The 21517-nt window shown below is 51.0% G+C and overlaps 1 protein-coding gene across 15 annotated transcripts in view; it reads left to right on the top strand.

Moving 5' to 3' along the window:
• Nucleotides 1-602: 602 nt before the first annotated feature.
• Plekha6 (pleckstrin homology domain containing A6) overlaps nucleotides 603-21517 on the top strand; it is a 139142-nt gene continuing 118227 nt past the window's right edge. For 2 of the 15 annotated variants that reach the window (XM_087906513.1, XM_085688231.2), the window contains exons 1-3: nucleotides 607-1207; nucleotides 7531-7607; nucleotides 11525-11582. In XM_087906513.1, the coding sequence (XP_087762639.1) occupies nucleotides 1125-1207; nucleotides 7531-7607; nucleotides 11525-11582 (218 nt within the window). In that variant the 5' untranslated portion in view covers nucleotides 607-1124. Of the gene's footprint in view, nucleotides 1208-7530; nucleotides 7608-11524; nucleotides 11583-21171; nucleotides 21389-21517 lie in introns of those variants that run through there. The other 13 variants (XM_087906512.1, XM_087906515.1, XM_087906520.1 and 10 more) reach the window with 11 other exon arrangements.

Here is a 21517-nt window from a genome sequence, read left to right as displayed (position 1 = left end):
CACACATCTCTTCATTTAAAGGCAAACATTTCACCGAGCCTCTAACTAGTAATCCCTTGGGTCTAGAATGTGATTGGAACAGTGGGCACTGAGTCGGAGTCCCTGGAACAGGTTTTGAGTAGGTTGGAAAGCTGGATGGTTTCTGACATTGCCCTCTGCCCGCCCCCCAAAGACAGAAGAAATATGGGCTCCCACAGCATTATATTTTATTCGCCCGCTTGGAATGTTGGAAATCCGAATTTGGTTCACACATCCATATCCCTTTACTTTCATTGTCTCCTTTTTCTTTTCTGGTGATAGTGGGAAAAATGAGTTGGAGGGATCTCAAGGCGGTCGGAGTTTGAGAAACGTCTGCAGTCATGGCAGGCTTCTTGGAGAAAGTGGTGAGCAGGAAAGGTGAGGACTAGTTGGACTAGTTAGATTAGACACCTTGGCTCGAAGGGCCTCCTAGATCCCGGGCCGCGCCACCCTTCCCGCGTTCGACCTTTGTTCCTGCACTAACCACCCACCAACCGAAGTGGTGTTATCACTTCCCCCTTTCCGCGCGGTGCGTGACTCGAGGCTCGCCCTCGGCGCTTGCTTCCCTGGCCGCGCGGGGCCGCGGGCGCATCCCGGGGCTGTGAAGTGTCCTCGGCGGCGCAGCCAGGCCCCGCCTCTGGCCCCGCAGTTCAAGTGCTGTCTCGGAGCGGCGAGCCGGGGCGCACCTCGGCGCGCAACCTGCGGGCTCCGGGGGAGCCTCTCCCCGCCGCGCCGGCTGGCGGGAACGAACGGAGGCCGGCGCTGCCCGTTAGCAGCCGCGGCAGCAGAAGCCTCCTAATTACTCACCACGCTAATTGCCCAGCCCTGAACTTCAGGAGCCGGTCCGAAGCGGAGCTCCGGGGCGCAGAGGAGGCAGGAGGTGTCTGGGGCCGGGCCCCGCCAGGGTTAACTGCCCGCCCGTCCCCGGCTGGCGGCCAGCTCGCCTTCCGCGGGAGGCCGGAGTCACCGCGCGGGGACCGGGAGGTGCGCCCGGACCACACCGGACCCCCTCCCCCATCGCCGCCTCTAGGAGGCGCAGAAAGTGGGGGCGCCAGCCTGGCGCGGGGGGCGGGCGCGGAGAGCCAGAGGGGCTGCGGGGACACGAGATGGCCGATGAGATCGACTGGCTGGACCTGCCAGGCCGATGGACCTACGGAGTGGACCGCGGCGGGAGAATCTTTTTCATCAAGTATGTAGTGCTCTTTCTCGTCTTCCCCCTTTCCACTTTTTCTTTAAAGTTGTCCGACTTGAAAGGTGGCAGAACTGGGGGTCAGGTTATTGGTGGGGGGTGGGTTGACTAATAAGTTTATCGAAATACCTGTTTGAATATGACTCCCGCCTTTTCCTCAATGGGTCAAAGTCCAGCTAAGGCTCACAGGCTTCCTTCCCTTGAGCCAGAGAGGTAGGGCAGGCGAGGCGGCCTTGAGCCTTTTCCCTGACTGCCGCACCCCACAGCAACTAGTTCCTTCAGCTCTTACACTAAAAGGAGACCTGGGGACTTCTTTCCTCCAGACTTGAGCAAAATGACTACGTATTAGAAGCCCCTGCCTCTACCACCTGCTCACTGCCAGACTCCAGTCCTCAACAAGGCAGCTCCTCCCCCTGCCTGCTGCTTCCCTGGGTCTATGGTCAGGAGGCAGAAGTCCTGGGCTTGCTTGGAGCATTCTTTGCTGCTCTCAGTGATAAATTAGCACCGTTCTATTAATTTCATAAACCAAATGGCTGTGGCATAATCTCATTATAGCAAAGTGGCCCTGTTTGGCCCCTTTTTGGCTGCCTTCTCTTATAGATATCCTTTGCCAGGAAAGAAATCTCCCAATGATATAGCAAGTGTATAGAGCACAGCAGTTTGGGCTCTTCCCACACTTGACAAGCTTCCTCTTCCTCAAGTACGCCACTCAGAGAACATTAGATCTGAAACGCCCCCAGGTTGTTACCATAGGACTTAAGGTCTGGAGAGAGACAAAGAATCTGTCTGAGATAGGACCAATAGGACCACTTGTCAGACATGGCCCAGCGCCAGCCCGAGCCCACTTTCTCTTTGTCAGGGGCTTGTCCTATCCATGGTTGCTGTTTGGGGTTTCTGTTTCCATACTTGCTTAGCACTTTCTTCTGTCATTATCACCACTATCTATCATAATTGATGCTGAATTATGTTATCTTAGCAGTAACTTCACTGAAGTTCTTGGCCCCTGGGTTAGGATCCTTAATAACAGAACTCCAGGATTAAAAGAGAGAGTCACTTCCCACAGTGCCTTGAGCCTTAAAAACCTCTAAGAATCATCTAGGTCAAGTGTGGTGGAGTGTGCATGTGGTCCTAGCTACTAAGGAGGCTGAGGCAGGGGGATCACTTGTCCTAAGAGTTTGAGAGGAAGCTGGGCCTCTACCTCAAAAAATGAAAAAAAGCTAAAATAAGAAATCATCCAGTGAGCTTACTGAAAAGACTTATTCCAGGCTGGGCTTGTTGGCGCACACCTTCGATCCCAGCACTCTGGTGGCAGAGGCAAGGGGGTCTCTGAGTTTTAGGCCAACCAAGGGGACATAGCAAGACGCTGTCTCAAAAACAAACAAACAAACAAACAAACAAACAAAAAAGACTGATCCCTGAGTTGTCTGGCCCCCACAAACTCCCCCTCCCCTTACCACCAACACCCCCCCCCCTGCCCCGTTCCAGTTCTGAGCAGAGACAGTCTGATGATCTGAATTCCCAAGAGCTCCAGTGTGGTGACCGACTTTGCTTCCTGGTTTCCTCCTTCCCTTGCCTTTCATCCCACAATCTCACACAGAGCATTCCCTTTCCCCAGCAACACAAAAATAAAAGCAATAAGCTACATGCTTTGCCGTTAAGGTGATGGGGAGAAAGCAAGAGAGAACATGATAAATCCCGGGAGGCATTTACTTGTGGGCTGCTGCCTATGGGACCCAGGGGAAGAACTAAGACCCTGAAGGGAGACTGGGGAGGCGGTCCCAGGAGTAAGGGCTGGACTGCTGCTACAGGGGAAAGGACAGTGGGCGGTCCTGTAAGAAAGAGAGGGCTTGAGGCAAAGGCACCTACAGCTTTCTTGGGTTACAGTGGAGATGGAGTGGAAGCTTTGGGGATTGCCGAGAAAATAAGACGGGGAAGCAGGAATGGGCAGCATGAGCAAGGCCCAGTCGTTTAGCAAGAGACAGAAAGTCTCAGGCGGCTTTACCCCAGGACTTGATACTGTAGGATCTGCATCCAGAAGGCTCCCTCTAGCAGTCATGAAGACTGGGGGGGGGGATGTGTGTGTGTGGGGGCGGGTGGGAGTGTTCCAGAATAGAACACGGTTAGGAAGCCGCTTTGAAAGCTGGAAGTCTGAGACAGCTGCCGGGGCCTGAACTGAAGCAGAGAGGCTAGAGATGAAAAGGTGAGAGAGGAGGAACATCTCTCGGGAGAGGGTTAAGAGGGTCCCCGTGGCTGAATGTGGGCAAGGGAAGAGGCACCTCACAGTGTGTCACTCAAGTCTGATGGAGATCAAGACTAGAAGAGGAGCCCAGCTCGTGTGTGTGTGTGTGTGTGTGTGTGTGTGTGTGTGTGTCTGTGTGTGTTGGAGCGAAGCGTAAGTTCAATGGGGAAGTGTTGAACTTGAGGTCCCTGTGCGCCATCCATAGGGTTGCTTAGCAGCTGGCTGCATCATCAGGCGGTTGAGAGCAGGCTGGGCTAAAGAGGGTCCTCTAGGGGTTGTCCGGAAGAGGTGTGAAGAGGTGGGACCGCCCGGAGCGTGAGCGAGGGGCCAGGAAGACGGCCAGGTGACAGCAATATTTAAGGAGAGACTAGGGAAAGACAGGCCAGCCTGGGAATGAGACCAAGGGGGTCAGAGGTGAGCAGCACCAGGACTGGAGAAGAGAGAAGACAGGGAGCTTAAGAAGGAATTAGGAAGGAGGGAGCAGTAGTGGTCAATACAGTAGAAACGCCCAGAGAGCAGAAGTTAGGAAGCGGCTACGGGTCTTAGGAGTGTGGGAGGGCTGTCCCTAGTGGAAAGTGGTTTCAGGAGAGGCTGGGAACAGAGGCCAGAATAATGGGAATTGGTAAGGAGGATGCCAGCAAGCAGGGAAAGCAGGAGGGACTTGCTTCCGGGAGGGACGCTGGGTTGAGAAGGAGAGTAGGAAGTTGGCAGGGAGGTGGGCGTCACTGAGAGAGATGGGGAATTGTGCCCATATGAGACACAGACAGTAGCATGGGGAAGGGGCCGCGTGCCACAGAGAGGTGCCCTTCGTGATTCAGGCTGGGGCTCCCAGTAGATAAGGGGCTATAGGCTATAAAAGATGGGCAAGAGTAGGGAGATCGCCCAGAAAGAAGGCTCACTTCTCCAGTGTAGAGACAAGAAGGAAAGACAGGCGAGGAACTGAGCATGCTTGCAGGTAGGGTAGATATCCGGGGAACCTGATGGCTTTGACTTTTTCTTCATTTACGGGCTGTAGAGAGGGCAATGCAGTAGGGTGTGTAGGAGAGGCAGGCTGGGCCTCAAGGCCGGTGGAGAAGCCCTAGAACTAGAGTGGCCACTCACTGATAACCCGGATGAAGGACATAGCTCTACCTGGAGATTGGATTTGTCGTGGTATGAGCCCTCTCGGGTCTAGCTTCCCCATCAGTGCTAAGGCCAGGCAACACCCAGCCACTTTACTCTGGACCAGGCTGACAAGGAGAGGCGGCAGAGGGATAAACAGAGGGAGCTGAAGGCTGTGGTGGAGAAGCCATCCTGTGATGGGGCTATCCATAGCATCCAGTTAGGTGGAAATGGAGGGGGAAGGCTGGGGGAGAGCAACTGTGTGAGAGGAGGGGAGGGTTCTGGCAGCATAATGGGGACACTGGCTCCCTCCAGTCTTTTGTAGTCCTGGCCTTCCTTTCTGGCTTCTGGCCAGCACCAAACCCAGACCCAAGGCCCTACTGTTAGAAGCCACCTCCTACAACTCCCAATGGCTCCAGAGTGCAAGAGGTCACTAGAATTGTGACTTTGTTTCTTCTCTGCTTGTGGGTCAGTTGGAAGGTCTCCCTGTACAGCAGGTGTCCAGCTTCAGAGAAAAATTAATGAAGTTGCCAGGTGTGGTGGCGCATGCCTCTAATCCCAGCACCTGGGAGGCAGAGGCAGGTAGGTCTCTGTGAGTTTGAGGCTAGCCTGGTCTAAGAAGCAAGTTTCAGGACAGACAGGGCTGTTACCTAGAAAAACCTTGCTTTGAAAAACAAAACAAAAGAAAACAAAACAAATCAATAAAGTCAAAAAAAAAAAGAAAAGAAAAAGAAAAAGGGTGCATGTTCCCTCACGGCCCACAGATGTTCACAGCAGCTTTGACCTGAGATGAGAAAACTTGTATGCCCATCACACCGGAGTAGATGGACACTGGTGCGGCCTTCATGAACCGCTGCGAAGGGCCATTCGTGAGTCACTAACACCACAGTATGGAAGGAAGTTCAGATAGACAAGTCTGGCTTGTGCGATTCCTGTTGTGTAAACTAGAAACTCACGAATGTCAGTACAAAGCAGATGGGTGTGGCTCGGGAAGACCTAGGAGGGTAGACAGGGCTGGGAGGATGGGAGACAGGAAGTACCAGGGGGCACAAAGAGCTGGGGGTTCGTTATCTTGACTTGGTGGCAGCTTCCAAGGTGTTCTTCAGATTTATCAGAACATTAATTTATACACGAGTGCAGGTTCTTGTCAGTCTTACTACAATAAAAGTCGAGTAGACTCTTTGTGGAGCTTATATGCATCACTTATTCCCCAGACACTGAATGGAATCTTGTCTCAAGTCCACTTTAGCGCCTGGGCCATCTGGAAGGGCCTCCCCTTCCCCTACTCCATCCTGAAATGGAGCTTCATGTTGGGACACATCTGGGAGAATTGGTGTCCCTTGGGTGGTGGGATTGAAGAAAATCTATGAAATTCTTTGCCCTCAGATAGATGGTGCTGGGGAGCCCACCTCACTGGGTGTAAGATGCCAGAAACATGTTGGGACTGGGAAGTGAGCAGGTCTGAATCCTGGCTTTGTTACTTTCAGGTGTGACCTGCGCAGGTTCCATAACTTCTCTGAACCTCAGATTCACAATCTGTCAATTTATTTTATTTTATTTTATTTTTGTTTTTAATATTGGGATTGGAACCCAGGGCCTTGTGCGTGCAAGACAAGCTCTCTCCTATAGATTTGTTTCCAATCCCTTTTTTATTGTTTTTGAAAGAGCATTTCAAAATGCTGTGTAGCTCTGGCTGACCTGGAACTTATTCTTATTTTCTGTGAATTGGTGTTCTGCTCGCGTGCGTGTCTGATTGAAGGTGTCAGATCCCCTGGAACTGGGGTTACAGGCAGTTGTGAGCTGCCGTGTGCATGTTGGGAATTGACCCTGGGTCCTCTGAAAGACAGCCAGTTCTCTTAACCACTGAGCCACCTCTCCAGTGACCTAGAACTTGATATGTAGATCATGCTGGGCCCCAACTCAGAGACTCTGTCAGCTTTGCTTCCAAGTGCTGAGGTTAAAGACATGTGCCACCACACCCTTCTGTCAGATTTTCACATGGAGGGAATGTTGTGACCGACAATGCACAGCACTGCAGCCATGCGGGACTCTTCACAGTGACCCCCGCTCAGCCACCCAAGGAACTGCTTGTTAGAGGTCCTCACAGTCTCTCTGAAGTGTCCTCTTCAGTGAATTGGGCCAGGGCCAGGGTATTCTGTCAATTGTGGTAACTCTGCCCCTGCAGCCTACAGAGTCTGTCTACTCTTGCCTCATGGTGTGTCTGCGTCATGGTGTGTCTGTGTTCACGGTGTGTCTGCGTTCATGGTGTGTCCGCGTTCATGGTTTGTCCGCGTCACGGTGTGTCCGCGCCACGGTGTGTCCGCATCACGGTGTGTCCGCGTCACGGTGTGTCCGCGTTCACGGTGTGTCCGCGTCACGGTGTGTCCGCGTCACGGTGTGTCCGCATTCACGGTGTGTCCACGTCACGGTGTGTCCGCGTCACGGTGTGTCTGTGTTCACGGTGTGTCTGCGTTCACGGTGTGTCTTTGTTCACGGTGTGTCTGCGTTCACGGTGTGTCCGCGTCACGGTGTGTCCGCGTCACGGTGTGTCCGCGTCACGGTGTGTCTGCATTCACGGTGTGTCCGCGTCACGGTGTGTCTGCGTCACGGTGTGTCTGTGTTCACGGTGTGTCTTTGTTCACGGTGTGTCTGTGTTTATGGTATGTCTGCATTTACAGTGTGTCTGCATTCATGGTGTGTCCAAATTCATGGTGTGTCCACATTCATGGTGTGTCCGCATCATGCTTTGTCTGCGTCAGCGTGTGTCAGCATCACTGTGTGTCTAAACGTGTCCGTGTTCCTGCTTTACTAGTGGAGTCTTCACAGCTAGGAATTGAATGTCGCTCACCTCTGAAGCTTCAGGGTTGGTTTTGCAGATGTGAATACAAACAGATGCATGGCATAGGGTGGGCATGGCCATCTCCGGAGCTGAAAGTTCTGAGCCAGCCTTGTGTGAACCACTGTCTCATTGGTTCTTCCGTAGTGATGAGGAGAAGTCAACCAGCTGGGTGCACCCTGGTACGAACTCACCCATCCAGAGTGGCTACTGCTCCAGCCCAGGTAAGGAGTCACCTGCCGTTGTAACCTTTGCAGTTAATGAGGAGACAGACATAGGAGCCCTTGTCCCTAGATCTGCTTTAACCTCTCCTTCGCCATGAGTAGACTCATCCTAGGCTCCAGACGGCCCTTGGGGAGTAGTGCAGAGAACCTCTAAGGGGTACATTTCTGCTATTAGTTTCAGGGACAGATCTTAGAGGGCAGATCAACTAAAGGTTGCCTCTATCCTGGGCCCCAGCCCCTGTGCCGAATGCTAAGTTGGGCTGTTTTCCACCTGTGCTGCTTAATTCAGCCGCCCTCAGCCCTGTGTGCTAGAGAGCAGTGGGAATGTGGTTGGCCTACAGTGGACTGGAAGTAATTTTAATCAATTTAAATGCAAATAGCCCTTGGTGGCTGGTGGAACTCCTGTAGCTGGGGAGAAAGAGACCAAAGCTAACATTGATCTCCTTCTTGCCCTCTCAGCTCTCCCAGGCTAGTGGGAAAGGTGATGGGTGCAGGCCAACGACACACAAGAAACAGCCAGAGAAATAGTTCAGCTGGGGTTGCAGGGGAAGTGGTCCGGGGAATCAGAAGGCTTGGAGGGCTGCAAGCTAGTGAAAGGCCTTCCTCGAGAGGCCGGGAGGGAGAGGGGCATGAGCAGTATTGTAGGAAGTCTCCTGGCCCTTTGTAGCCTGTACGTGGCCAGACACCAGCCTCGGTCACTCACAGGGCACAGCTCAACTTTTGGACTCGCTGGGTTAAGGATTTGACTGGCCCAGAGCCTACTTCGTTTAGATCTGGGCTGGAATCAGAGCTGAAGGAGGCTTCAGGGACCATGGAGATCAACTCCTGCATTTTAGGGGACGAAAATGAAGGTTAGCGAGGAAGTCCTTGGCTCAAGGCCACCTGGCTAACAAGCGAAGTGGGGTCCTGGCGAGACGCAAGTTCCGAGGTGCAGAGACCTAGTTCCGGTGGCAGCTAGCTCTCCTTGCCGTTGCTTGGCTCCTCTGGGACTTTGTTTCTGCATCTGCGTAAGTGGGAGAGGATTATGAACCTTACAAGGTTTTATCAGTGCTGTGCAAAAAATCTGGCACCACAAGAGGTGTGTGTGGGGGGGAGCGGGTGTTGCGGTTGCTACTGTCCCATCTCCAACTCAAGTGCAGTGAGGCCCCCTGCCACCATGTCACGGCTGGTTTCTTCTGCTGGCTGGTTGTGTTGGTGCAGGGCCTCAGCGACTCCAGTTGAGAATAGTATTGTTCTCTAGGTAGGACTCAGAAGGTTTTGAAGAGTCTGGGCGACAATTCTTTCCACATTGGGTGCAGCTGACTGGTTATCCAAGGCTGGGAAGGAGTTAAGATGGCCCTGAAGCTTGCTGGGAGGGCAGCTGCCCGAGCGGGCACGCCGCCTGGACAGGAACATAAGCGCTCTTGGTGTTGCCCAGGCAGAGAGGGCAGTGTGGAGGGAAGTTGCTAGAAAAGGCAGAGGACAGAAACCACCCTGGCCTCTTTCCCAGCACATCACAGTGGCAGGATTATTTATGATTCTGACCCAATGGGGATCCCTCTACTTGGGGAGGCTGCCAGCCCACACCCTTCTGAATGGGAGCGTCCTCCCACGGGGACAGAGGGGGACAAGCAGCATTGATGGAGCCACACAGAGGCAAGAGTGTAGGCTTTGGAGGTGGCAGACTAGCACTCACTTCCCAGCCCAGACACTTCCTGTGTGGCCCTAAGCAAGCCGATTAACCTGTCTGGGCCTCAGTTTCCCTCTTGGTCTGACACCCAGTGCACTGCATACGAGCTACTCCACCTGCTTCGGGTCACACATGCAAAGAGCAGAGCCCGAGCTCAGGAGAGTGGCTGGTCCATCTTTGACCCCTCATTGTAGTCACTTATATTCATGAAGATCCTCTGCGTCCATCATTGCTGCTGTTTCAGCAGAACAAGACAGGGGAGCTCAGCTCCTGCCCCTCAGGAACCAGCCCAGAGGAAAACCATACGTATGGACGCACAGGATGATGGGATACTTAGACTACCAGTGCGTGGCTGACTGAGTCTTGTAACCTCCAAGGCAGATGTTTGGACTGAGCAAGAGAAACAATGAGTGCCAAGAGAATCTGTTCCCATTTCCCTATATGTCAGCCAGGGGGCTCCTGCTCCCTGTAGGAGGAGTGATCTCCACCAGCCCTGGCTGGTATAAATTCTCTCAAGGTTCTTTCCCATGGGGTGGGGGAATCTCTGTGCTGGGAAGGTGGGAACTGGCTACTATGTCTCTTTTGGTGGAGTGAGCAGGTGTGCTGGCTAGTCTTATGTCATCTTGACTCAAGCTAGAGTCGTCGGAGAGGAGGAGCTCAGTTATGAAAATGTCTCTGAAAGATCGGACTGCAGGCAAGCCTGTAGGGCACTTTCTTTTCCTTTCTTTCTTTCTTTCTTTCTTTCTTTCTTTCTTTCTTTCTTTCTTTCTTTCTCTCTCTCTCTCTCTCTCTCTCTCTCTCTCTCTCTCTCCTTCCTTCCTTCCTTCCTTCCTTCCTTCCTTTCTTTCTTTTTTTTTGTTTTTGGAGACAGGGTTTCTCTGTAGCTTTGGATCCTGTCCTGGCACTCATCTGTAGACCAGGCTGGCCTCGAACTCACAGAGATCCACCTGCCTCTGCCTCCCGAGTGCTGGGATTAAAGGCGTTTGCCACCTTTAAGGGCATCTTTTTTTTTCTTTTAGATTTATTTATTTTATGTGCATTGGTGTTTGCCTGCATTTGTGTCTGTGTGAGGGTGTCGGATTCTCTGGAACTGGAGTTATAGACAGTTGTGAGCCACTATGTGGGTGCTGGGAATTGAACCCAAGTCATCTGGAAGAGCAGCCAGTGCTCTTAACTGCTGAGCCATCTCTCCAGCCCCAAGGGCATTTTCTTAAGTAGTGATTGATACCAGAGGGCTGAGCCCATTGTGGGTGGTGCCAACCTGGGGCTGGTGGCCCTGGGTTCTATAAGAAGGTCATGATGAGTAAGGCAGTAAGCAGTACCTCTCCATGACCTCTGCATCAGCTCCTGCCTCCAGGTTCCTGCTCTGTCTGAGTTCCTGCTCCCACTTCCTTTGATGATGAACAATGAGTTGGACTTGTCAGCTGAATAACCCCTTTCCTCCCAAAGGAGCTTTGGTCATGGTGTTTCATTGCAGCAGTAGTGACCCTACAGTAACAGGCTGAGTCGGGACTTACCAGGACTCTCTGGATGTGGTATCTATAGTGCTTCCTGGTTAAGGTCAGCTTCCTCAGTGATTCAACCCTTGTCACTCTGAGATTCTGCCATTGATGTCTGGGAGCTTCTTCTCCGAGATGCCATTGAAATTCAAAAGCCAGTCTCTGTTTTCTGGGATCTGTTTCCGGGTCCTCAGCGCCTGTGTAAAGCAGCAGTTTGGAGGTTTTAATGCTAGCCTGGGATTCAGAGACGTATGTCCTAATTAGATTTTGGGTGTTAAGGACCTTTGAGTCCTGGGTGAGCCACACACCCTTGACCCCAGCTTTGACCTCTGTAAGGAGGTCAGAGGACCCTGCGGACCTTACAGGACAGACGTCTGTGGGTTCCCTCTATGTCTGGCTCTGGACCTGGCCTGGTGCAGATGCGCAGAGGTTAGTGGGGTAAACGATAAATAACCATCACGTAGTGGTTCATTTGTTGCCTTTGATGTGCTCATTGCCAGAGGACCCCTCTGTCTACAGTCATCTCTCTTCTCATTGATGAAGGCCTGGATATAATTAGATATAATTGGATATAATTGGGTGAAGACTAGAAATAGCGGGCGGCAGAAGTTGGAAAAGCTGTAGTGCTGCTTGGACACTGTGGCTTCCCCTGGAGTTTCCCTGCCATTCCAGGCCCCAGGATCCCGGGGAGAAGAGAGATGGGTACCTGCTTCCAGGGCTTCTCAATCTGTGGCTTTGCTTCCTTGCAGGTTTGCCTAAAGGCTGGGAGACGGACTTAACCCCGGAAGGAGCTGTATACTTCATCAAGTAAGGAGATCATTTGCTTTTTTTACCTCACCTTTGGTCTGGCTTTTGCCCTAGTCATAGATGCCTCCCAGGGAGGTCAAGCGGCTCAGGGATCTGGTCTGTCACCTTAGGTATGGCCACTGCGTCTGTGGGTGGCCCAGAGGCACTGAGAAGCACCTGACAGATAAGAGCATGTGTCATTTGGCCTGACTGTGACTAGTGTCAGTCACAGACAGGTTTCTAGGGTAGGGTCCACAGAGTGTTGGGCTGGGCTGCACCAGCCGAATAACTGACTCATCCCAGGTGTGGGAGAGGCTATCATAGATGTCCTGGCAAGGGTTTGAGGGGAAAGAGATGAGGCGCTGAGATGTGAAGCGGGGTGTGGAATGTTAGGGGACGGGTTCTTGGGAGGAAACAGGCTAGCAGCGGCAAGGCTACGCCCAGCTGCTCTTGTTCTCCCGGATGGGGCCTCTGTGGCTCTTGAGATGTGGGGTATTCTCTTTCTTCTAAGGGATTGGCCAGGTCGTGTGAGCAATGAGTCTTGACTCTGGGGTGGCTGAGCGTAGGCCCTGGGAAGCCGCCTGGCCTGCAGGTAGAGGATGCGACTTCTGGCTTTGGAGGTCTACAGCCACACACTTGGACTCATTTCCTTCTGCTGGAACTCAGTGTCTGTTACTGTCTGTCTGTCTCTCTCCATCCCCCAGAAAGCTCAGTGCTAGCTTCTGCCAGAAGTGAAACTCCCCGTGCCCAGGCCTGTGTCCATGACTTCTTTCTTGAATCACCCCTATATTCTGCAGCCACCAAAGAGTCCCAATGCCCACTGCCCTGGTGCTGGGTCACTGTCTCTGCCAGAGATAGCTATACCTTCAGAGAGGAAGGTGCCTTCTAGAGAGGAAGCCCTGCTTTGTTTGAAATCCTCATCTGGGCCTTCTGGCCTATAATCCTGGCTATTCAGGAGACAGACAGGTGGATCCCAAATTAAAGGCCCATCTAGGTTACATACTAAGCTCTAGGACAATTCAGGTAACTTAGGGAGACTTAAGGGAAAAGCTGGAGATACAGCTCAGTGGTGGGCACTCGTTTAGCATTTGTGAGGTCCAGTACTCTTACTCTTTCTCCTAACAGCAACAACAACAACAACAACAATAGTAACAGTTTAAAAAATGTTCACTCCTAAGGACAACTAGGTGTCATTTTTTTTTCAGTTCCTGCCTCAGAACCAGCCAGCACAAACATCAACTTGATTATTAACCAGATATATAGTACTTATTTACTTTATGCACATGGGTGTTTTGCTTGCATGTGTGTCTGTGAACCACATGTGTGCAGTGCTACCAGAGACCACATCCCCCAGGAGAGGATGAATCCCTCAGTACTGGAGTTACAGATGGCTGTGAGCTACCATGTGGGTGCTGGGAATCGAATCTGGGTCCTTTGGAAGATCAGTCAGTGCTCCTAACTGCTGAGCCATCTTTCCCCGACTTCACCTTTTTTGAGACAGGATCTCATTATTTAGCTTGAGTGGTCTGGAACTTGTTACCTGGATCAGTCTGGCCTTGACCTCACAGAGTTCCACCTGCCTCTGCCTTCCAAATATGGGGATTAAAGGTGCGCCCCCACTTTGCACTGCAGTGTTAACTATATTTAAAAAAACAAGACAAAACAAAAAAAGCCCTTTTTGCATGTGATCTATTAGGTAATTGCTCTGTTGTCCCATGACTGCACAGCCAAGCCCTCTGTAAGGGCACACCCAGTCCTCGCTTCACCGCTTCACTTAAATGGTTTCTGCATTTCTCATTTTTTTCGAGACAGGGTTTCTCTGTGTAGCTTTGGTGCCTGTCCTGGAACTAGCTCTTGTAGACCAGGCTGGCCTCGATCTCACAGATCTGCCTGCCTCTGCCTCCCAAGTGCTGGGATTAAAGGTGGCCCCACCACCGCCCCAGCTGCATTTCTCATTCTTATGAACATCATCTTAATATGTTTTTTGGAAAGTGTTCAGTTGCTGGATTTGTTCATTCATTGTTTCATCTGACCCATCCTTTAGATTTACCACCTAGAGGCTGGAGATGGTTCAGCAGTTAAGAGCATGCGCTGTCCTTCCAGAGGACCCAAGATGAATTCCTAGCACCCACACCAGGTGGTTCACAACTGCCTGTAACTCCAGCTCCAGGGAACCTCTGTGTGTACCTGCACTCATGGGCCCATACCCACACACAGACATATAAAATTTAAAATAATAAAGAGAAACCTGGAACATTTGCCACCTAAGATGGGGTAACCTGTCCACCTCTGTGACCTTCTCTCCCACCAGTGTCCTATGTTGATGTTCACCTTTCTCCCCCTTCCTTACATCAACCCCAAACGGGACCTTTGCATGTGCTACTCCCTAAGCCTGGAGCCCTTTCTTCCTCCTATACCCAGGTATCTGACTCCTACTTGTCAGCTGGTTCTTTTATGATACTTGGGTCAGAACCCATGGCGGCCACAGCACCGCCAAACCACGTGCCAGCTTGTTTACCTTTTGGTGGAATCCTATTGCTGAGTAATCTTTGAGGAGAGCGTCTGCTCATTTTGTTTGCCATTATCCTAGTATCTTTCCGTTGCACTGTAGGAACCCAGTATTTACTGAAATGGGTGGGTAGGTGGAAAAAATGGGATAAAAATAAGAACATGATTAATTACTGCTGCAGATACCAGTCTGTAGCTTTCACCAGAGCCCCTCCATTCAGTGTGTGCCAACATGAATGGTTTTCTCTGCATCCCTCTTATGGGCAGACAGAGAGCCTCACCTTCCCTTCCCTTCCCTCCCATAGATTCATTGCTCCTCCCATCTCCTAAGCTGCCTAGTTCCCAGCATTCCTGAGGCCACAGCCCGAGGTCATCCCTACCTAGACCTTTCTAGTAGCTTCTCCATCTTGTCCCCAGGTCAGAGTGTGCAAGAGTGCCCCCACCTCCCCAGTATAAGGTGTTCATATCATTCTCCACTAAAACCCTTCCACATTACCATTGCTTCCAGGGCAAGGCCTAAATTCCATTTTCCAGCCTGTCCAGGACTTCCTGACTGGGTTCGGCACTGTCTGTCTCAGTCCCACTTCCTTGTCACTCTCCTCCAGCCATGCCAAGTCTCTGGGGTTCCCTCCTCACATGCCTCCTTTTCATGCAGAGGAAACCCTGTGCACGTTGCTCCCTCTATGTGAGGACCAGTTCCCTCGTCCCTCCCTTGTTCTCTCCTCTGTGGGGAAGCCTGCATGCATCCCAATTATTTATTTCCACACGCGCCCGCTTTCCTCCGTCAGCCATTCTCCATCCCAGAATACACCTAAGTTTTTTTTAATATTTATTTATTTATTCATTTATATTTTGCATACATTGGTGTTTTGCCATGAGTGTTGGGTCTCCTGGAACTAGAATTACAGACAGTTGTGAGCTGCCATGTAAGTGCTGAGAATTGAACCCGGGTCCTCTGGAAGAGCAGTCAGTGCTCTTAACCACTGAGCCATCTCCCTAGCCCCCTACACCTAAGTTTTTGAAATCCAGATTGCTGGCCTTCCCCAGAGTTCCTCACTCAACTTGGTTTCTCCAGGCTGCCAGCTGCAGGGGATCTGCTGTTCTGGGGCCATCTCGAGAACCATGAGATTCCTCAAGGGGCGGGGTGACACAGGGATGCCTATGGAGTCTGGAGAGAGACACTATTGTCTTGCTGTGTATTATAATGAAAATGTCCAGTCTGTGACAGCAGTAGCCTCTCTCAGAGCGCAGGGCTTTACAACGCTACCTCACCTAACCCTTCGGTAAGGGAGGCTCTGCCACCTCTGTTTTAGCAATAGGAAAGCTGAGCTGTCTGGCAGTGTACAGAAACCAGCCGGCGAGGAGTGGCTGCGGGTCGTTTCACTGCTGTGTTCTCACCATGGAGCCACAGCCGCCCTCAGCATCCTCGGTGCCTGGGGCTTCATGCCCCTCACAGGATGAGCGCACCAGTGAACGAGTGACCCCCGAACGCCGTATTCTTCTATGAACAATCAGTTCTCACCAAGGCTTCTGACATTTGGTAGGAAGGTAAAGCAGAAACGATGAAGACTCCACACATGGATCTCAAGAAGTAATTAAAAAAAAAAAGTTGAATGTTCAGACGGTTTGGTGAGAGATGTTTCTCCTAGCATGGGGAGTGGCATTTCAAGGAGCAAATACTGACATTCTCTGGGTTGGATTTTTAACAAGTATGGTATCTGTATCTCATTAATTCTGTCTCTTCATGGTATTTTGGAGGCAGGTCTCATGGTACGTGTTACCAGTGTGCTGAGGTTTTAAAAGTGGCATTTGCTAAGTATGAAGGAGATGTGAGAAGAGAAAAAGCTAATAGGGAGAGGGTGGCTAGAGCTCATTGTGGGCCTGTGTGCACTTACCACACTAATCCACAGGAGGGCAGCAGAGCACCCATGGTCCGCAGTCCAGGCCTTCAAAAACTTTTGTTGGGTAGCAACCCCCTGTATCATCACTTGCCAGGAGCTGGGGGGGCGTCTTGACCTTCCCTTACTGCAGTGCTGTCCCTGTGTGTGTGTCTGCTGAACTTCTGAACAGGCTGCATAAAAGCAATTCCTAGCCAATAGGACGTCTGGCTGTGGTCCCCTGCTTCCTTCACTGCAGCCTGTTGTGGAACAAGTCTTTTCTGTCTTCCAGAGTGCCGCTCCCTCCAGAGCTGTCAGGGCAGGAGCCTCGGCAGGCAGAGAGGTGGCTTATAGAACCACACCCTGATAACCTTTACCGCTCTGCTCCTCCACCCAGGGAGCCCCGCCCAACCCTAGCACTCCTTCCTGTTCTGGTCTGAACACTTCCTGCAGGAAGGCGCCAGGTGGGCAACTGGACACCTGCTTGGACGTCTGGTGCGCCGAGGCGCTGCTCGGGTCATTACGGGGATTGCTGGGAGACAGACATGCAGAAGGCAGGGCTGTGCCCACAGGTGTTCAAGAGCCGGATGCTGAAGCCCATGTAGTTAATTCTTAGAGGCTGTGCAGGCCAGGAAGCATCCAGCAGATGCCCAGCCTGTGGGTTCCCAGGGGAGACACTCTGGGCCCTAAGGTGGAGCCACCCAGAACTGCCCTGCTGTCCTTTGTACAGGATGGAGGAGAGAGGCCCCAGAGCAGCAATTCTGGTATAGTGTTCCTGTCAGCTCTGTCCCAAGAAAGGCAAATGCCACTCAGGACAGGAAAGAGCGAGTCAGACAAACAGATCTGAGGTGCAGGCAACCCTCTCTTACAGGTGAGGAAAGCTGAGGCCCAGCAGTCAAGCGCCTAGTGCTTAGGTGTTGCATTAGTCGGGGGTGGCGCTGAGTCTGGAACCCGGGTTGTCTGTCTGATGTTCTCACCGCCAGGCCTCCTCCCCTGTTCCCAGGTGGTATGGTCTGGGAGAAATAGGCCAGGGTGGGCATGATCTCTGGGTGAAAGGTGGGCACCGAGGGGCAGTTAGTCCGTCAGTTTAGTGACCACCAGGACCATGTGGGGACTGGGGAGAGGCGATGCTCTTTGAGGGTTGTGAAGAGCGAGTGAGGTGAGCTTGGACCTGGAGTAGGAAGGCAGGACCACAGAGGCTCTTTTTGGGGGGGTACCCTCCTCTCTCAGTGTTGTGGGAGTAACTTTTGCTGTCTCAACCAATAGTCGCTGAAATACGAGCCCACAGTGCAGCCGGGAGCGACTTCCGCTCCGTCAGCCAATAGCTGCTAAAATACCAGCCCACTGGGGCATGGTATATTTCTCTTTTAAAAAGAGAAACAGATCCGAATCAGGCCCTCTTGGTTCCGGCTCTTGGTTCCGGTGCTTGCTCCTGGCTCCTGCTCCTGACTCCTACGACTAGGCTCCCTTCCTGACGGTTTATGGTGTATGTAAGTTTTACCCCCCAAAATAAATAACCCCTTAAAACATAACTGGTGTGGGATTGATTCGCCGATAATTGGCGCCAATCCAAAAAAAAAAAAAGAGGGATAATTGGATTATGGGATAATAGCTTTGTACTTGTGAGTTATTATTTTTAGACAAATATATTGATATTGATTCTTATATATTGATACAAACTTAAATTATGTTGACTATTTTATACATACATGCTTCTACCTCTGTTTAAAACATTTTTATGTATTGACATATATATATATTGTATTGATATATGTATATTTTACCATATTACATTGTACACTTCTACCTCTGATTAAGATACTTATATATTGTTTATGTATTGATATATATTTACCATATTACAATGTATACTTACACATTGTTTATATTTGGAGGTCATATTGTCCCCATTTATTACACAGTTGTTTACTATTTCAGTCTTTAAGTTAGATAGATATTGAGAATAATATAGATCAATAGTCATCTAAGTTTGTCATTTATAATTAGACTAATCAGGTTCTTTAGATACATAGACATTATATTCAATATAGATAGATAATCTTCAACCTCTTCAAAGAGCTGTAGAAAATGGCCTTTAATCTAACTCAGAGTTCTATGGTAGAAAGACACAATCACTCCTGACAACACTGATCTATTCCCTAGAAAATGTTGAACACCAAAGACACTCTACCTGGAGCCTTTCTTCTTGGCAAAACTGGCCTTTGGGTAAAAAAATGCCCATACCTCAACTACTGACAGAGTTTCAGAGTATCCGTAAATGGATAAAACAGGACTGTCATATCCTGCCAAGACAGGATAAGATAATTTTAAAAAGTTCCTTGCCTTTAAAAATGGTATGTCAGTTATGTTAGGCCTTAGCCAAAATTGGTTGCTTCAACGCTGCAAATGTGATTTTGGGTGTTTGCCCAGGTAGCCAGTTGTCTATGTGATTTGTTACATGTTCTAAAAGTTTGATTACACTTCCTAATTACTCAGGTAACATTATTTCCCTTCTCAAATCTTTAATGGGATTAAAGATTATATAAACGTAGTTACTTTCCTTTCATGACGTGGCCAAGTTATTTCTTATACAAGACTTAAGCTAGTTAAAATAGGATATTTGTATTTATTGTATATAATTATGTAGGTTTATACTTACTGTATATAATTTCATAATAGGCTTAAAACTCTCTTACTTAAACAAAAGGGGGAGGTGTTGTGGGAGTAACTTCCGCTGCCTCAACCAATAGTCGCTGAAATACGAGCCCACAGTGCAGCAGGGAGCGACTTCCACTCCGTCAGCCAATAGCTGCTAAAATACCAGCCCACTGGGGCATGGTATATTTCTCTTTTAAAAAGAGAAACAGATCTGAATCAGGCCCTCTTGGTTCCGGCTCTTGGTTCCGGTGCTTGCTCCTGGCTCCTGCTCCCGACTCCTACGACTAGGCTCCCTTCCTGACGGTTTATGGTGTATGTAAGTTTTACCCCCCAAAATAAATAACCCCTTAAAACATAACTGATGTGGGATTGATTCACCGATATCTCAGGCCTCCTCCTCAGCCTTTCCCGGGAGCAGTTTGCTTCTCAGCTGGGCTAACAGAGGGAAGATTTAGACTTGGCAAAGAATACGTGCTTTCTCAGCTCTACCTCCTCCATCCTGCCAGCCCCATAAGCCCTTGTACATCTCCCATTTTGCTCCCCAGCAGGAAGGCACTGTGCCCAGCCCAGTCATCCATTTGGCTTCTCATACCCCCTGGAGCCTCTGTATCCCTTAGAAGCAGCCACCCTTCTGTCTCAGGCTTCTAGGTGAACCAGAGTCTTGTCTGGAGCTCTTGTTCTCTGTCTGCCAAAGAGGAAAGCCACCCAGCAGGCCTGTCTGTTGGCTGTCCTCTCTGCTTGCCCGAGGATTGTGTGGCATATGGGTTGGGGTCCTTGTCCCCTTCCGTTCCGCTCTTGCATGCTGGGATCTCTTTCCCAACCCTAGTTTACTCCATCAACTTCTTAAAGCCAGAAACTCCTCAAAAGCCCCTCGTTTCTGGCGGCCTAGAAGCCAACTCGGCCCCACCTGTACCAGGCATGCTTGCCAAGTCCTGGAGAGCTGAGTAGATGAGCTGGGCCTGGCACTGGGCCCTTACTCACAACTTCCCTGCCCCTTGAGCTGAGAGGCTTTCCCTGAGTCATTGAGGACCAGCCTGGCAGCTTATCTAGCTGAGGGGAGGGGAGGGAAACCCTCTCAAGAGAGCGGCTGGGCTGTTGTGTGCTGACCTGCTCCGGGCAGAGATGAGAAGGCTTGCCCCTTAGGTACCTCGCCAGGCTCCTGACTTTACCCCCTCAAAGCATCTCTGTATCTCCCTCCCCTAATCTATCTCTTCCTGGGTGCTGGGAGGGAGGTGTTCTCTTGTGCCTTCTAAAGTAGTTATTTTTTTTTTTTTTAAGAAAAGTACTCCAGGTGGCAAAAATGATGCTTACACCTTGGTGCTCACATATTGTGTGAGACTCACTCAGATTTAAGTGGGGGAGAGGTTGTTTTTCTGCTTTGTTCATTTCTCCCCCTATTGAGGCAAGATCTCACGTAGCCCAGGCTGACCTTGAACTCAACAAGTAGTCAAGGATAGCTTTAAACTCCTGATTCTTTTGCCTATACCATATTTTATGGGGTGCTTGTTTTGGTATTTCATGGGTCCTGGACAGGCACTCCATCAACTGAACCAGCATCCGCAGCCCAGGCTGCTTTTTATGTTTTCAATCAAGACAGCCCATTAACAAATGATGACAGAATTATCATGTGGGCGGGGCCTTGCAGGGACTTTCCGTTTAATCGTCGCTTCTTGAGACGTTTAGAAGTGACCTCAGTAGTATGGTCTCCAGCTTTGGGTCCAAGGTGCAGCTGAGATGTAACCCTGGAAGCGAAGGGCAAAATCACTCCCATCTCTTTCTGATCCTGGTTTTGAACTGCTTCCATTGCACGACATAGAGAATCTACTTTCCAGGGAAGATGGGAAAGGAAGGAAACTGAGGCACAGAAGAGGAGTGAGATGGGGGGGCTGACTGTTTACAGCAAAAGTGGGACTGTAGCATTATTTAGCACTTCCTGCCTCTGCCCATCAATTTTGCAGAACACAGGTGTTGGGGCGTGCCTAGCATCCCCATCCAAGGTCACCAGAGACCAGTCTGGGTTGAAGATGAGATCCTGGTGCTTTATAGATGGGTCCCAGCTCTCCCCTAATGTTTTTCCTTTAAATTCGTTGTGCTAGGGTATGGAAGTATCAGGACCCCAGTAAAGTCCTCCTGATACCTGGCGATAGTCCTTCTCTATCAGGGCGGTCACAGAACTGAAAGGCCACTACTAGGCAGGCCGGGTGCATGAGGCCCCCACCATAGTGCCAAGCCCACGGGCAAAAATTTCTAGCTTTTTCAAGTCACCCGAGGGAAGATTCTGAAAATGCTGCTTACGCATATGCAGGCCCAGATGCCCTCTGGGGGGCAGCCTTGCCCTGGCTGTGGGAGGCGGACAAGGCTGTGCCCACCAACCCTTTCTCTGTGGGGAGGGCTGCAAGGGTGGTTAGCAACTTGTCACTGGTGTGGATGGAGTTAAACCTTTCCGGGGACTATTTACTCCTGATCCTAAGTGACAGCTTGGGGAGGGAGAGTCACGTGGTCCTGAAATTCCCCACGGGAGCCGATGGAGCATGCCCAGCTGCTTCTGCCTGGGAAAGGTGCTGGATCCTGCAGTAACCACAACAGCATCCTCTCCCCGGAGCCAGGGACCTGCTAGCGGGAAGGATGACTGATTAGACCAGATTAGATCCAGTGCCCCGCTCTTCCGAAGGGGTCCCCAGGGGCGGGGAAGGAGGACCCCAGCTGGCCCAAGCTGGGGGAGGGGTGCCTCCGGAATCGCACTTAGCGCTCTCAGCGCGGGATCACACCTCCGAGGCCCAGCCGGTGAGTCCATTTAGGTGCATCAGATCTAGGAAGTGGAAGGAAGAAGGCTGGGCTGGGGTAGGGTTGGCAGCCTGCGTTGGCCGCGCAGGCCAGGGTTGAATGCACTGCAGTGAACTGCCTTCTTCATCC

Source organism: Myodes glareolus, chromosome 5 (assembly GCF_982192425.1).
Source record: "Myodes glareolus chromosome 5, mMyoGla1.1, whole genome shotgun sequence".
Taxonomy (NCBI): domain Eukaryota; kingdom Metazoa; phylum Chordata; class Mammalia; order Rodentia; family Cricetidae; genus Myodes; species Myodes glareolus.
This window is presented reverse-complemented; position numbering and strand designations above follow the sequence as displayed.